We start from the raw sequence: 16,499 nt of genomic DNA, 5'->3' as shown, positions 1-16,499 counted from the left end.
CTTATATAAAACACTTATATAAGCATTCACACGTGTATGTTTGAGTACATATAATTGTTTGCATCTGTACGCATGTATAGATTATAATTGGTTGTTTAAGCAGAGGTATAGCTTTTTTGGATTCAAGGAAACTTGCAGTCAGGCACTGTTTAATTCTAAGCTTAGGTAGTTTTCCTTAACTACTTTCTACATATTTACTTTGTGGTGTCCTACTAGATAACCACATCCATTTCCTATATTAAACCCTGAGAATCCTTATATCTCTGTTGAATTTTAACTAGCATTTCACGGTTACCAGATAACATTAGACATGGTGGAAAGATTCACTGAATATGCTATTTTATTAGAAAGTTTTTCAGCAGAAGAAAATATTTTCATTACACATACTCAGGAGGCATAATTGTTAATTATAATTTTAAAAGCTGAATTAGAAGTATATAACTTAGAACTTGGTTGGAAAAATTTGGGTGATTTTCTTACTTACAGACTTCCATGAAAAAAAAAAGGCTCAAATGATGGAAGTGACAGATTACTATCTGATTACTATCTAAGAATTTCTTAAGTCCATCATTGTGACCTATTGCTTTTTTTTAAACCACGTCATAAAGGTTAATTTTCTTTTCAACAGTCCTTTAGTGGACTCATATGTTTTCAGCTGATTTCCTACTATACTCTGAATTAAATTGCAATTACAATTAATAAAGCAAGCTGTGCTTAGTGCCCAGATAAGTCACACAGGAGACTGAGTCTGGGTAGCCTTAAAGTTGTGTCTTATATCTGTTAAGCTTTTTCTAGGAAACTTGGTGATCACTTCTCAATTTTTATGTTAATCTCAGCTTCCTCTTATAAATTAAGACTAATATATTGATGTAATGATGCCTGTATAGTTGATAATTAAACTCTTAATATGTAGCTCATCTCAGAGGAAATATTCTAGATAAGGTCTGATAAAGCAGGAAAATTTATGTGTGTTTTCTGTATACGAAATTAGTGGTGGTCAGTGATGAGGATATGCTTTGAAAAAGTATATATAAAGTTACATAAAATTTTCATGTAAAAAATAAACTGTAACATATAAGAAATGAGAACAAGTTTATATCTGTGGTTAAAAATAATATATGTATACATATAAATTCTCATAGATGGTATTCCTTTGATGAATTTGAGCCTTAATTTCATTAATGCATTAGAGGTTTAAAAAGTGATGTGTGAATTGAATTTTTCTAAGGTTATCTTTTGTTTCATTGCTATGTGAGGATTGACAAAGAAGGTATTCTTTGAGATAATCTGCTTTGCTACAGAACTTATCAACTTGAAAATATGGTCAGCTGTAGAAAAAGTCTTAAATCTTGGCAGTACCCTATTGCTCTTTTTATTAAGCGGCTTATAACAGCTATGCATTATTAAGCAGAAATATGATTTGGAGGCTTTTAAATTTTTTACTTTAAAGAGCAGGGGCTTATATGATTTATAATACTTTCAGTGATTTTTTTTTTAAGATTTTATTTATTTATTTGACAGAGGGAAAGAGAGATCACAAGTAGGCAGAGAGAGAGCAGAGAGCCGGATGTGGGGCTCCATCCCAGGACCCTGGGATCATGACCTGAGCTGAAGGCAGAGGCTTTAACCCACTGAGCCACCCAGGCGCCCCTACTTTCAGTGATTTTTATTAGAGTTAGACCTGGTGTTTTAAAAGGTTATATATATTATGTACTATTCTTAGCATTTGTAGTACATTATAGGAACTTTTCTTTGTTACTGTAAATATAAAGTAGGTAAAAGAGATCTGAGTCTGTATCTCAGTGCCCCTTGTTATGGCAGATCATTTTCACTCATCTAAACAAAACGTTAGATTCATTTTGCAGCAGCTTGGATCTTCTCCTTCAGTGTTCTTTATTGTTATTTTTGAATATTAAAAATACTGAATTTTGTTTTATTTTGGGGTGAAGTGCAACACAAAGGATATACAAATGAAAGTAAATGTTTATTTTTATTGAAGCAGTAAAAATCCTTCATTACAGCTAAAAGGAGGAAATATTAATGGATTTTGGGATATATTCGTCCTTTTGATAAAATTAGAAAGTGCATTTCCCATTCTTTTAACACAAATACAAGTTTAAGGCTGTGTGGGTGGCTCAGTCAGTTAAGCATCTGCCTTTGGCTTAGGCCATGAGCCCAGAATCCTGGGATCAAGCTGCACATCAGGCTCCTTGTTCAGTGGGGACCCTGCTTCTCCCCTGCCTGCTGTTTCCTGGCTTGTGCTTGGGCTCTCTCTCTATCTCTTTCTCACTTGGTCTGTACCAATTAAATTAAAAAAAAAAAAAACAAGTTTAGAAATATTAGAAAATATAATGAAAAGTAAGCCATCTATAATTTTATCACTTAGAAATATTGACTATTGAAACTTTATGATTTCTTTCCTTCCTGTCTTTTTTAATGCATACATTTATATACTTTTCTGAAATAGAATTGGGATCATGATGTGTGACTTTTGTGCTACTGTATGAGCTTTATATCTTGCTTTTTTCACTTAGCACATGTGTTATTTACTCATGTTATGGTTTTTAACTTGTTTAGGCGATGGCAAGTTATTTTATCTCTTAAATCTCCATGAAAGGCAGTGTAGCATAGTAGACTGTAGACTCAAACTTCCCAGCTTCCAGTCCATGCTCTACTACTCACTAGCTGTGTGACCTTGGTCAAGTTATTTTCTCTCCCTTGCATCAGTTTTCTCATTTATCAAAGCCTCAGTAATAATAATACTTACAGGCTTATGGTGAGAATTATATCAATTAAAATGTGCAAAGCAATTAGAATAGTGCCTGACAATAATAAGTCAATTACATAACTAAGCATTGCTATTAATGTTAATAACCTTTGTTAACAAAGGTTATTAACATTAATCATAAATTTATTTAACCAGTTAACCGCATTGTTAATCTTCATGATGATCCCTGATATTTCCTGTTGTAGTAAACTCTCTGCTGGACCTCCGTTACATAAACCTTTCAGTACAGCTATGGTTATTTCCTTAGGATAAATATGTTGAAGGGAATCATCGAGGGGAATAAACATTTTGGGGCTTTGACATATACTGTCCATTGCTTTATGGAAGCTTGTCCTAGTTTATACTTTATCTGGCAGGAGTTGATAGTGTATGTTTTACCTCCCCAAATATTATAAATGAAAAACCTAGACCAACTTGTATTTTCTCCAAACTCATCCCCTGGACAATGCTCAGAAGTTTATTGCTGTTACTGTGGAAAGACTTCTGGTATATTGGTATATTATTTTTTAAAAAGTTTGGATGCCCAAACTGCTCTAGGAATGTTGTACAAGATAACAGGGACCGGTTGAGATATCCAGTTTGTTTCTTGCTTGTCTCTGTTGTAAAGAATTCAGTGAAGTATTAGCCTAGATTACCTACTTTCTGACATTAACATTTTTAAGATCCTAAGTTAAATTTGGTTAATGTATGCATTAACTGAAATACAGGTTGGATTCTACCGTGGAAGATACCCGCCCCCCACCCCCAGCCCCTCACCAGTCAGTCCCTGAAATAAGAGAGAAGCTTACACGTCTCTCAGTTTAAGGGGAGCTGTCCCCAGCAGGTGGATTGGTTCTGTTACCTTCCACAGGTCACTTCCCTGCTGATCCCTAGTGACAGCTTCTATCATTGAGATTTATCTGAAAAACAGGAAGAGAAATGTTGCTAAAACAATGTAAGGACCGTTAGCCTGTATCTTTCACGTTGTGACTTGAAACATGGGCCTGTCACTTTCTCTCTCCTGTGGGCCCATTCATCGTCACATGGCAATTTCTAGCTGCAGGAGAGGCTAGCTAGGGAATGTCTCTAACTAGGCCGACATAGGCCCAGCCAAGATTCAGTGAGGGAATGTTATATTATGGAAGGGGAAGGGAGGTCAGTCATCAGTCTTTGCCACAATAAGCACTTCAAATCATCAGTAAGATAAAGATTAATAACTAGAAAAGTCAAGAGTTAAAAAATACAAGTGGTTTGCAATCAGAGGCAAACAGTTAAGCTTTATTATAATTTTTTAAATTGCAAATTAAAAAAAGTTGAGATCTTTTTCATCTTTGAAATTGGAGTATGTCTATTATTGGAAAAGGTCTTAAGATTAAATGCTCCTGGAGTATACTTTAGAACTGTAGACCAAAAATGTCAATGGCTTTTAATCTACAGATTTTATAAACTGGTAAAGATACATGTACATGAGCATTCATTGTAGCTTTGTCAGTAATTTTGTAAGACTTTAAACAATCTACATGTCTGTTGTTAGAGAACCCCTGAAAGAAATGATAGTACATAAAACTTAGTATAATATTTAGAACTTGGTGCATCTTTATTATTGATGTGAAAAGTTAAGCTACTTAGTAAGCAAAAGAAGTTTTACAAAGTGTGTTTGAGGAGAGGGATTCAATTGTTACAGAACAAGTGTACATAAAAATGATTCAGAAGAGCACAGTGGCTGTCTCTGGGGAGTCAGGGAACTTTTCTTCATTTAATATACTACTTTTGAATCTGATGACACATAGTACTTTTAAAAATGAAGAAACACAAAAACCAAAACAAATATCACTCACTCTCCAAAATCATGATTCGTATTTTGTGGGAATTCCGCTGACTACGTGCTGTTTCATACGTGACGATTGGCTTAGACTCTTACCTGACCGGTCTTTTTTTCTTCTTTGTTTTTGAATCAATTTTATTGATCTATAATGTAGGTATGATAAATCACATCCATTTAACGTGTGCGATCAGTTGAGCTGTAACAGATGTGCACACCTTTGAATTACTACAGTGGAGATGCAGAACATTTCTGGCATCTTCAAAAGATTCTTTGTTGCCCCCATTGCAGTCCCCCACTCCTCTAGCCCACGCCAGGCAGCCCCTGCATACGTTCCGTCATTATGGTTCTCCCTCCTCTAGCCCACGCCAGGCAGCCCCTGCATACGTCCCGTCATTATGGTTCTCCCTCCTCTAGCCCACGCCAGGCAGCCCCTGCATACGTTCCGCCATTATGGTTCTCCCTCTTCTAGGAGTCCGGATTAAGACAGTCCCAATATGGCCTTTTGCACCTGATAGGATGCTTTTGAGTTCATCATGTTGCATGGATTAGTTTATTCTTTTTGTGCGGAGTATTATTCCATTGTATATGAATATGTATATTGTGTATCCATTCATCTGATGGCATTTGTGTTGTTTCCAGATTTGGGCCATTGTTAATAAAACTTACTTGTTTTCAAAAGTGGTTTTACGTTCTCACAGCAGTGTATATGAATTGTGCTTGTCCCCATAAATGTCCCCATTTGTTATTGTTGGCCTTTAACATTTTGGCCCCAGTGGTTGTATCTTATTGTGGTTTACATTTGCATTTCTCTTATGAGTAAGGATGATGGACATCTTTTGATGTGTTATTTGGTTATACATATATCTTCTTTCGTGAAGTGTATCCAAATCTTGTGCTCACTCTTTAAAATTGCGTCATTATTGAGGTATCAGTTTTTTTGGTATTTAAGATAAATTTGTTAGATAAAAATTACAAATATTTTCTCCCATTCTGTGTCTTGTCTTTTTATGTACCCGATCATTTGTAATGTGGTCAGTATTGTTGTCATGTTGTAGGTTTTACCAAGAAAAGGAAAACATCTCTTTGAAAGAAAATGTGAGCAGATGATGAAATCATAGTAGAATATGAACTTGTGCATTCACTTTTGGAAGGTTCACCTGACCCTGGGGATTAGGCAGTGAGAGTGGAGACTTAATGAATTAAGGCATGTGGTGTTGAGTCAGAACTAGAGGATAATGGCCATGTCAGTAAAATATGTTGGCGAATAAATCTATTTTACTGCTGCCAAGCAGTAGAGACCTCTGTCTTTGCTTACCAGGCCTCTTCCTGCTCTTTCCTAATTTTTCTCCTGTTCAAAAAACCTAGCATAGTGTTGAACATCCCAGGAAAAAGGTGTTTCTCAGTATTGAAACTTTCACTTACAAATAGCATAGTGACTTGATTACCATGGTAGTACAATAGTTTAAAAGGTTTTTGGAAGCCAGAGGCTTTTGGTGGTGGACAGGGGCGGCAAACTATGGCCTGGGGGTAAATCCATTCAGCTTGATGCTTATTTTTATAAATGAAATAAAGTAAATATATGTTACATGTTTTTTGTGGCTGCTTCCATGCTGCAGTGGCATTCTTGAATCACATCTGACCATATGGCCTGCACAGCCTAAGGTATTTATTTTCTGACCTGCTGTAGAAAAAGTGTGCTGACCACTGGTCTGTGGAGAAACAAGTCTGTTAACCCATAAGCAGAAATAGAAAGAGGCCTTTCTGTCAGGGTGAAAATTCATGTTTCCTCAGGGACTCGTAGGTACCATTCATAATAATAAGGGTGGCGGCTATCCAGGAAACTAGTCTTAAAGGTCTTGCTCTTAAAAGTAGAATAATGTATTCATTGAAGTAGCATTGTGAACAGAGTACTCCTCACATCAGAAATAAGCACGTTTTCTAGAGCACTTAAGTGAGGCATGGAGATGGATGTTCCTTCAGCAGCCTTCTGGTATGTGGGGCACACTGAAGCAAGCACACCCTCCGATAGCCTTCGGAAAAGCACTTTATAAAGCTGCCTTTCTTGTGTCTGACTTTGCTCTTGTAGCCCCTGCCTGTCTTAAGAGTTAATACTAGGAAAGAGAGAGCTCGTTTAACAGTGTGCCAAGGTTAGGCTTAGAGGATGCAGAATTAACGGAGGTGGGAGGGGGATCCAAAGAAGGAAATCAAGAAATTTAAGAGGCCTCCGTTGTTGGAACTGGAAAAGCCTGCAGATGATCTGTCTTAGTAACTACCTTTTTCCAAAGTACATAAGTAAAATGAGTAGCATCAAGAATGCATTAGCGGGGGCAGCTGGGTGGCTCAGGGGGTTAAAGCCTCTGCCTTCAGCTCAGGTCATGATCCTAGAGTCCTGGGATCAAGCCCCACATCAGGCTCTCTGCTCCGCAGGGAGTCGGCTTCCTCCTTTCTCGCTGCCTACTTGTGATCTCTGTCTGTCAAATAAATAAATAAAATCTTAAAAAAAAAAAAAGAATGATTAGCAGTTTCCTATCTGAGCAGTCTTTATACAGTTTGTGCAGTGTAGCAAGGAATTTTATTGAAAGGATGAGTTAGAGGATCCCATTGATTTCTCATGCCTTTTATCAGCGTCTTGCCCGTGTGTATTTTGTCCACCATTCGTGGCTTCAGGGAGATGTTTCAAGTGTCCTTTTCTTTAAATCAGTATCTTAATTTTACTCATCTTCCTGTTGTGCATCACCTGTTTGAAATTCTCCTGCCTAAAAAAAATGGTTTTATGTAATGAAATGTAATTTTTATAGGCAATAGCGATCAAATGTTCAAAACTGAGAAATACCAGGTACCTTAATTTTTTTCTTTTATTTCTAGAGATGCGCTCTCATGGCCAGTACCATTAAGCCTGAGATTCCAGCCTCCAATCTTGTTTATTTTGTCAGAAAGTAACTGTTTTCTTGAAATCATGACAAAACCATTCTGTTAGATATAATTAATTATGACCTGGGAGTTGGATATGATGAGATGACTTCGTGTTTAATCATAATTCATGTGATGACATATTTCATTGATATCCTCCTCAGTTTATATTAATTAGAAAAAAATTAATAGTCAACACAGAATAAAAGTAGGATTATTAATTAAAAGCACATTTCACTTTGGATAAAAGTTTATGCTCTGAATAAAATTTGTTTCTTTTGAAGTGATCCTACTTGCCAAGTCCAAAGATGCAGAGAATCTATTCTCTTGGTGGATTTTTATTAGGAACAGAACATGAAGCCTTAATACAGTGTTAGCTTGTTCTGACCTGAGCATGTTCATAAAGTTAGTATGTAAACAAAAGCTTCATAGGAAAAAAAAAGCACTGTTGAAGCCATTGTACATTTGTTAAAATTATAGCCTCCCTTTTCATAGATATATTTTAAGCTTTGTTTAAATTTCCAAAATTTATAACTTGTTAGTCATTGGTTTGTAAAGAAGCAAACTACTCAGTTTCTCCAGCTTTCTTTATCTAAAGAGCTTTTGGGAGGGCATGCTTTATTTTTATGTTTCTGTTAACTTGAAGTGCAACTGTGTTTCATAGGAGACATCTGTATATAAAAGATAATACAGTTGTATGACTTAATGTTCTTTTCCGGTTCTATTTGAATATTAGAAAAAATAATATCTTTAGTCAGTTTCAGTTGCATATAAACATTTATCATACTCAGTGTTCCTCAAACAAGACTTCTATTATTAAAAATCTGATACAGTGCCTAATTACTCAGAATATATTCTAATAATTTAAATTCTCTTGAATATAGTATTAAGTTATTTCTAAAAATACACACAAATTAGGTGATATAAAGACCTATTTTTTATCCATTCAGTTCTTACTGGGTTTCATACAGTAGCCAACCCCTGCCAGCTCTCTGTTACTCTGTGATTTAGTCATTTACATGGATTTATAATTATTCTGCATTTATGCAATCTGATTTTGATTAGATGTTTCTTTTTTCTATTATTGTAAGCTAATTATAGTAGCACAGCCAATTTTTCATTTTCCACTGTAAGAGAGGGCACAGCCTAAAACATGATTTAAAAATAACTTTGAAATCTCAGTCAAGTCAGGTTTTTTTTTTTTAAATTTTTTTCTTCACTAACAATTTCTGCAACCACCTTAATCACCTTAAAAGTTTTTTTTTTTTTTTAAAGATTTTATTTATTTATTTGTCAGAGATAGAGGGAGAGAGAGCAAGTGAGCACAGGCAGACAGAGAGGCAGGCAGAGGCAGAGGGAGAAGCAGGCTCCCTGCCGAGCAAGGAGCCCGATGTGGGACTCCATCCCAGGGTGCTGGGATCATGACCTGAGCTGAAGGCAGCTGCTTAACCAACTGAGCCACCCAGGCGTCCCCACCTTAAAAGTTTTTCAGTAAGACACCTAAGAAGCCAAATGGACAGCTTTTATTATTTCATTTTAGTTAATGAATCTGCTTTGTGTTTGAGGTGCTAAGAGTGAATGATTCATGACTAAACAATGAATGTGGCATGTGGGGGTGGTAAAAAGCAGAGTTTTAGCAAATCCACATGCTGAATAATCCTCCTGGGGAAAACAGCAAATGAAGAAGACATTTTACAGAATGCTTTTTTCCTCACTTGTCTCAGGAGTATATTATTCTGACAAAGAAATTGCTGCTACAGAAAAATCATAATAAAATATTTGCATATTCTGTCTGACCCATAGAAAGTACTCAAATAATCTTATTTAATACTTTTCAATTTCTAATCCTTTTAAAGAATGAAGTGATTGTTGAAATACTCTGCCATCCTTAGTTATAGTTAGTATAGTAAGGGGTCTGTTGTTATTTTTCAAGGATTTCATTAAATAAAAGTCTTTATTTTATACCGTGTTTACATTGTAATCATCTAAGAGAGATCTTTTAGCCCTGCCATGTAGTTGAAATTGCCCTTAAGATTCATCATATTTATAAGGTCAGTAAAAAATAATCAGAAGCAGCCTGGAGTAGTCCCCAATGGTTGCAGTCATATACCTCATCTTATTGCCCTACTGGAAACTTACATATTCATTTCTTTACGCTCCTTACCTCTGATAGGGCTACCATGGGTTGTCAAGGTAAAGAATGCGTTTTAGACACTCTGCAGATTTTTTTAAATTTCACTAGGAGAAACCATTTCATCTTAATTGAGTTCATTTTAAGAGTTTTCTGCACCCAATGTACTTTCTAAACCTTTTATTATTTTCAGCAAACGGTGTTACTAAATTTTTTCATAAAATTCTTACAGATTCATGCAATTAGTAATGTTCATTAAATACTGCAATTTAATTTTCACCAATGTTATTATACTCCATTCATAGAACTTCCTTAGATTCATTTTGATGCTTAATTTTTTCCTTAAAAACCAAACGTAAGGGTATTATGGAGTGCATTGTGATGAATGCTGCGTGTTGTAGGTGATGACTCAGTGAATTCTGCACCTGAAATTAATATTATGCTGTGTTTAACTATTTAAAAAAACAAAGAAGGGAAAAATAAAAAACAAAACTCTCTGAAGGTAATCTCAGGAATTTGTTGTTTCATAGTTTTGAACCATCTTAACACTTAAGCAGCTTTCCAAATGGCCACTCACCACTTGCAGAGCGGTCAGGTGCCTTTTAAGAGTCTCATGCTCTACCGACTGAGCTAGCCGGGCACCTAAACGACATTAAGTTCATTCATGTGATTGCTTCAACTGCGAATGTCACACGAGGAGACAAGAGGAGACTGGATTGCAAAGCTGACTTCAATCCCTTACTGTTAAAACCTGATTATGTACGTTGACATTTTGCCCCACTGTTCTGCATTCCTTTTCACTTCACATCATGCTGAATTACAGGCAGATCATTGTTTTTCAAATATTTCGGGGAAAGTTTATAGTACATTTTCTTAAGTTGTAACAAGTTTGAAGTGTAGTGTTTCCTGATGGAAAAATTCTGAGAATTCTAATGTTTTTTTAAAAAAATCATTTATTTGCTAGGTAAGTTCTCTTCTACGCTTTATGAGACTGGTGGCTGTGATATGTCACTTGTGAATTTTGAACCAGCAGCAAGAAGAGCATCCAATATCTGGTATGTGTGAAGTCATCATAGGAGAATGTATGTACTTGCATGTATTTGCCTTGCTTTTAGGCCTTGAAATGGGAAAGTTATCTTGAAAATATTTGTTCATATTGGCTTAAGTAATTTGTCACTGGGCATTTGTCTCCAAAGATATAAGGTAGAATTTATTGCTCTGGAAAAAAGAAAGCATTATTCTTAAAACAAAAGCTGTTCTGCATTTTAAATAATTAAGTAAAAATTCTCTGTAGGTTTTATAATGCGGGGTAGTAGTTTCCCACAATTTCGAATTTAACTATAGATTTTGTGCTACCCACATGCATGCACTTTGCAAGATCAATAAAAAAGCATATTTAAAAAAGGCTTATTAGGAAAATGCACAACTGAGTTCAAACCCATCAGTTCTCTTTATGTAATTTAAAAATTTTATTTCTGTGTAAGTGTTTTGGTCAAATATCTTTTTACCTGACCTTCTTTTCTTTTGCTTTAAAATTTGTTTACCAGCTATAAGAAAGAGGAATTTCTTAAAATATGGGTCATGTGTTACATTTAGTTTCTTTTCTCTCCTTCCCTTACGAAGAAATGACATTATGAGATAAGGAAGAAGTTAGGAGAAGAGCAAATAAGAAATAGAAATCTTGAGCATGCAATCAGTTATAACTTAGAATGTATTAAAGTTTTTTCTAAAATTTTAATCTTTCTCACTTATTCAAGTTGTTGCCTTGAAATCCATTATTAAGTGATTAGCTCACTTTTTTCACAGGGATCATTTGAATCCTATTTTAGGACTTATATTTAATAATGGGACATACCTATTTAAATGTTACACATCTATGGGCAATTCACTTATTTTTTTAAAAGTTTCTAGGGGCCATTTAAAGCACTAGGATCTTGCAGTCACTTAGCCTAACTCGCTGGAGAGACAGAACATACTTGCTAATAAGCTTCTTGAATCCAGTTTCGAAACTGACCCTGTCGAGAATGACCAAAAATTGGAGTGTGAGGTGATTTCCTAACAGTGGAAACAATAGAAAGATGGAACAGTGGAAATAATTGTTCAATGTAATTTAGGATAAGAACACTTCCTTATACCATAAATGTGGTAAGGTCTCAAGTTTCAAAAATCTAAACTCTCGACTATAGAAATGGAATGGTCGCAGTTTAAGCTGTCATAGTATAGCTTAAGTTTGTTGTGGCTCCAGGCAGTATGTTAATTGCCTTCATAAACCCATCTCACAGGGACTTTGTGATAAGAGGTTCTATTATCCTATGTTAGTTACTTAGGTGGACACTGAGGTGTAAAAGGTTAGATAACTTTCCCAAATATCATTTAGCTGATGAAGAGATTTTTAATATAAATACTTTGGCCCAGAAGCTGTGCTCTTAATCACATCTGTAGGAAAATGCTATTTTGTATGTTGAAGTACTTGGAAAAGAGAATACAGTGTAAATATTATATAACTGTTAAAAGATTATTTTTCTTTCAGTTCCTTGACAAGTTCTTTAGTCCCTAAAGATTTTTTCATTTTATTTTAGTGACACGGATTCTCATGTATCCAGTTCTACCTCAGTTCGATTTTATCCACATGATGTGGTAGGTTTTCCTTTATTTTTATAAGATGATGTACATTCAGATTAAGCAGCGATGCAGATCAGAAAAGTTGAAGTTAAAAAATGCCAATTTTGTTGAAAACTCTGGCAAAATCACCTTTGCTGTTTCGTAGTGGATCTCTTCTTGTAAGTCCTTTGTTAGGAAACAAACATAAAACCCCAGGAAGTTTCCTAAGCTGTGTATGAATCAGTAATTACACTTTTGAGAATATGTAAAGGTCCATTTGCTCACCGATGTCATAATCTGGTTGTGCCATCTTAAAACTTATGTTTGAAAAGTATAATTTTGAATATTATATTATCTAATTCTTAATTATTAGTTACTCATACCAGTGTGTTTGTGTGAAGCTTAGTGATGATATCTCTGTGTAAAAAGTATATCATGTGAGATACGGTGGGGCTGTTTTAGAAAGATAACACTGCTTTTGCCCTCAAGGTATATATATTGAACTTAGAAAAGACAAAACAAATGAAATTATTTTCCTAACTTATTTTAGTTAGATTCAATTAGTTAACATATAAAATGAAATTCTTATATGAAACACATAAGCGATACCTCTAAATAAATGTAGTGCCAAAGAGGTTAATTATTAATGGCTTTCTGAAGAAGATTTAGTGGTGAGCTGTGTTTTAAGACCATAGGTGTGAGTTGGCATAGAACAATGGTTTTCAGCGTTTGGCAGTGTGTGAGAACACTTTAACTTGTCACAGCCAGGGGAATGTTACTGGTGTCTTGTGAATGGATAGAAACCAGGGATACCATAAAATGTCCTGCAGTGGACAGTACAACCCCCAAACAAGGAATTATCTGACTGAAAATACCTGTAGTGCCAATAGAGGATAAGAAAAAAAGTGTCTGGGGAGGTACTTGTCAATACTTAGAGATAAAAATATTTATGTTATTTATAGGAAGCAGATTTTCTTCACTGTAACCACAGATGTGTTTGATAAGTAAAGATTGTCTCTGCTTTTTTGGTGGAGTATATTCTTGGAAACTTCATAGGAAAGCCAAAAATAGGGAAATGATTATTTTGTTGTTGTTGTTGTTTTCTACTATTGAATGGTATGGGAACCTTGGGATAGTGAAATCCTGGCTAGGGTTGTGCTAGATAAGGGAAACTTTAGACTCCTTCAGAGAAAGGGGAAACTGGTAAACTGCTGAGTGGGTGAATTAAAGCTAAAAGAAATGTAATGTGGTAATTTCCTGTATAGCCTCCAAGAGTAGCCTGCCAAAACAAAAGAAAAAAAGGGGGCGTAGGAGGTATTTGAAAACAACAGTGATAAGAGACTGTAGGAAGGCATGAGAGTTGAAGGCTTCAAATCCAATCCAGAGGAGCTTAGGTTTAGCACAGTAATGAAGTTTATAGCTTTGAGAAAAGGCCATAGTGGCAGGGCTTAGAGAAGCCACTAATGATTCACATTAAGTGATTTTAATGGATTCCCTAGCTCTACAATCACACAGTGTTAAGATTGGAAACACTTTCCCCAATACAGCTTTTCCAAAGGACTGATTGACTAATTTGCTTTACTTCCCATTATCACCTTTTATAGTTTCTAATGATCATAAAATATCTAGAAATGTAGAGAATTAAGGGGACTTAGATCATCTGATCAAGCTGATTGAGTAGCCCTTGAATCATGACTTAACTAAAGATATTTTGAGGCTTTCAGCACTGACTTTCTTTTAGCTCTCTCTTCCGCAGATTCGATTGAACAGACTATTGACCATCGATACAGATTTGTTGGAGCAACAAGACATTGATCTAAGCCCTGACTTGGCAGCTACTTACGGTCCAACAGAAGAAGCTGCTCAAAAGGTCAAACACTATTACCGCTTTTGGATCTTACCCCAGCTGTGGATCGGCATTAACTTTGACAGACTCACACTTCTGGCCCTGTTTGATAGGTGAGAATACAGTGTGATATCAAAGATATGTGTAGATTTTATTTTTAAATTGAAATGAACCTAATTACCCATTGAGGCTTTTACTTGGTTATCATTTTGGAAAATGTTTTCTATTTTGGTTCTTTTGAGGTAAAATTTAAGTTAATAGAGCTCCCAAACGTTGACTCTCCTAAATCCATTAAAAACTTTTTTTGTGGCAATTTTAGTATGTTTATTAAAAAAAATCCTTTTTATCATCAGTAGGAATCATGGAACTATACTTAAAAGCCAGTATTAATGATCATAGGTTATAAGTAATATGACTCTAAATATAAAAGGTGTAAGAGGAAACTTCTCTTTCCCTATTTCATAGTACTAGTCTTAAGAATGAAAAGTATTAGTCTATTACAACTTGGTGCTTCCTATAGACTGGAGTAACAAAGATTGGATTTACTCTCCTATCTGAAACAACGAAAAAAGAGACAAAATGCCTGAACCAGTGGTTTTTTAAGACTCTGGAGATAAGACGGCAAAGGACAGTGATTCCTGAGAGATGGGAAATGCATTATGTGGGTCCTACATTGTCCCAGCTTACTGCCTTAAGAGAGTTCCCTGTCTTCCTCGCTGGCTCCGACATAGGGAGAAGGTACTGAAGTGGAGCCCAGCAGACTTCCTGAGTTGAGGAGACAGAGCTATGAGTACAGGGAGACCCAACACAGCGAGGACAGAGTATCAGAGAGAGGACTACTGTTCACAGAGAGAACCTCAGTTCTGCAGTGGGTCTCCACAACTCTTCAGCAGAGTACGGATAAGTGAATGTATGTGAAGAAACTACCTGAGGCCAGGGTAAGAATCATGTGAAAGAAGTAGATGGACAGTGCCTGACACACAGGGATAGGAATAGTGCCTGTTCCTGCCTGTCTGATTGAAGAAACTCGTAATTCACATTTTTATGGTGCATTGTGTACTCAGGAAAGTCTTGCCTAAAAAAGTGGGGAATAATTAGCCCTAACATGGGCATTGCTTCAGACTCACCAAACAAGTTGTGAAAGCAAGCCCTAAAATGATCGGACTGTTGTTTCCAAGTAGCAAAACAAAGTTGAAGAAAATTAATAGAAATCTGAAAATCATCATGACCAAAAATGTTCACAGTGGCATCCAGTCAAAGGATCCCCCACGACATCCAACCAAAGATTACCAAACATGCAAAGAAACAGTTAAACATGATTCATGAGAGAAATAATGAATCAATCGAAACCAACCTGTAATTTTCACAGATGTTAGAATTAACTGTCAAAGACATTCAAACAAGTATATTTGTACTCTGTATGTTAAAAAAGTTAAGACATGAAAGATATTTTATTTAATTTATTTTATTTTATTTTTTATTTTTTTAAATATTTTATTTATTTATTTGACAGAGAGAGATCACAAGTAGGCAGAGAGGCAGGCAGAGAGAGAGAGAGGAGGAAGCAGGCTCCCTGCTGAGCAGAGAGCCCGATGCGGGATTCGATCCCAGGACCCTGAGATCATGACCTGAGCCGAAGGCAGCGGCTTAACCCACCGAGCCACCCAGGTGCCCTATTTTATTTATTTTAGAGAGCCAGAGAGAAACAGAGTGCAAGTGGGGAGAGGGGCAGTTCAATTAAATTAATGAAACTGTAGCCAGGCTGATTAAGGGGGGAAAAGAAGAGAAGAGACAAGATTCAATTTGCTTTAACAGGAATGAGATAGGATATCACTGCAGAGTCTACGGATGTTATAAGAGGATATTATGATCTGCTACATGTAAATAAGTTTGACAATGGACAGATTTCTTGAAAGGTAGAAATCATCATAGTTCATTCTGAAAGATACATTACCTTAATGCTACTATATCTATTAAATGGAAATTATAGTTAAACACCTGCCTATGAGGAAACTCTAGGCATAAATGGCATCAAAATAATATCCCAACTCAGTTAGGTAGAGAAATGTAGGCTTTTCATCAAATGGTCTAGGGACCATTCGATTTTCATGTGAAAAAAAAAAATTTTATACTTGCATTACACCATATTAGAAAACTATGAAAATCAACTCAAAATGGATTATAGGTCTATATTAAAATCTAAAACAATAAAATTCCTTGAACCAAACAAAACAGTAAGAGGAAATTTTTGTGACATGGGGTAGGCAAAATTTTGTAGATGTGACAGCAAAAACAGTAAACAAAGTTGATAAACCGAATTCGTCAAAAATTTAAAAACTAACAGAAGTGTAAGGGGAGCACACGTTCAGTGATGAGAACTACAGACGGTATATGATGCGGCAGAACTGCTGACGGACAG

The 16,499-nt window shown here is 35.7% G+C and overlaps 1 protein-coding gene across 8 annotated transcripts in view; it reads left to right on the top strand.

Moving 5' to 3' along the window:
* Positions 1–16,499, top strand: part of PCNX1 (pecanex 1) — a 156,649-nt gene that overhangs the window by 82,444 nt on the left and 57,706 nt on the right. For 6 of the 8 annotated variants that reach the window (XM_004754804.3, XM_013057454.2, XM_045072914.1 and 3 more), the window contains 3 exons: positions 10,598–10,688; positions 12,213–12,270; positions 13,976–14,193. In XM_004754804.3, the coding sequence (XP_004754861.1) occupies positions 10,598–10,688; positions 12,213–12,270; positions 13,976–14,193 (367 nt within the window). The remainder of the gene's footprint in view (positions 1–10,597; positions 10,689–12,212; positions 12,271–13,975; positions 14,194–16,499) is intronic. The other 2 variants (XM_004754809.3, XM_013057452.2) reach the window with 1 other exon arrangement.

Source organism: Mustela putorius, unplaced genomic scaffold (assembly GCF_011764305.1).
Source record: "Mustela putorius furo isolate JIRA1106 unplaced genomic scaffold, ASM1176430v1.1 tig00000129_pilon_pilon_pilon, whole genome shotgun sequence".
Lineage (NCBI taxonomy): Eukaryota > Metazoa > Chordata > Mammalia > Carnivora > Mustelidae > Mustela > Mustela putorius.
Note: the sequence above shows the minus strand (reverse complement) of the source record. Positions and strands in the feature narration are given on the sequence as shown.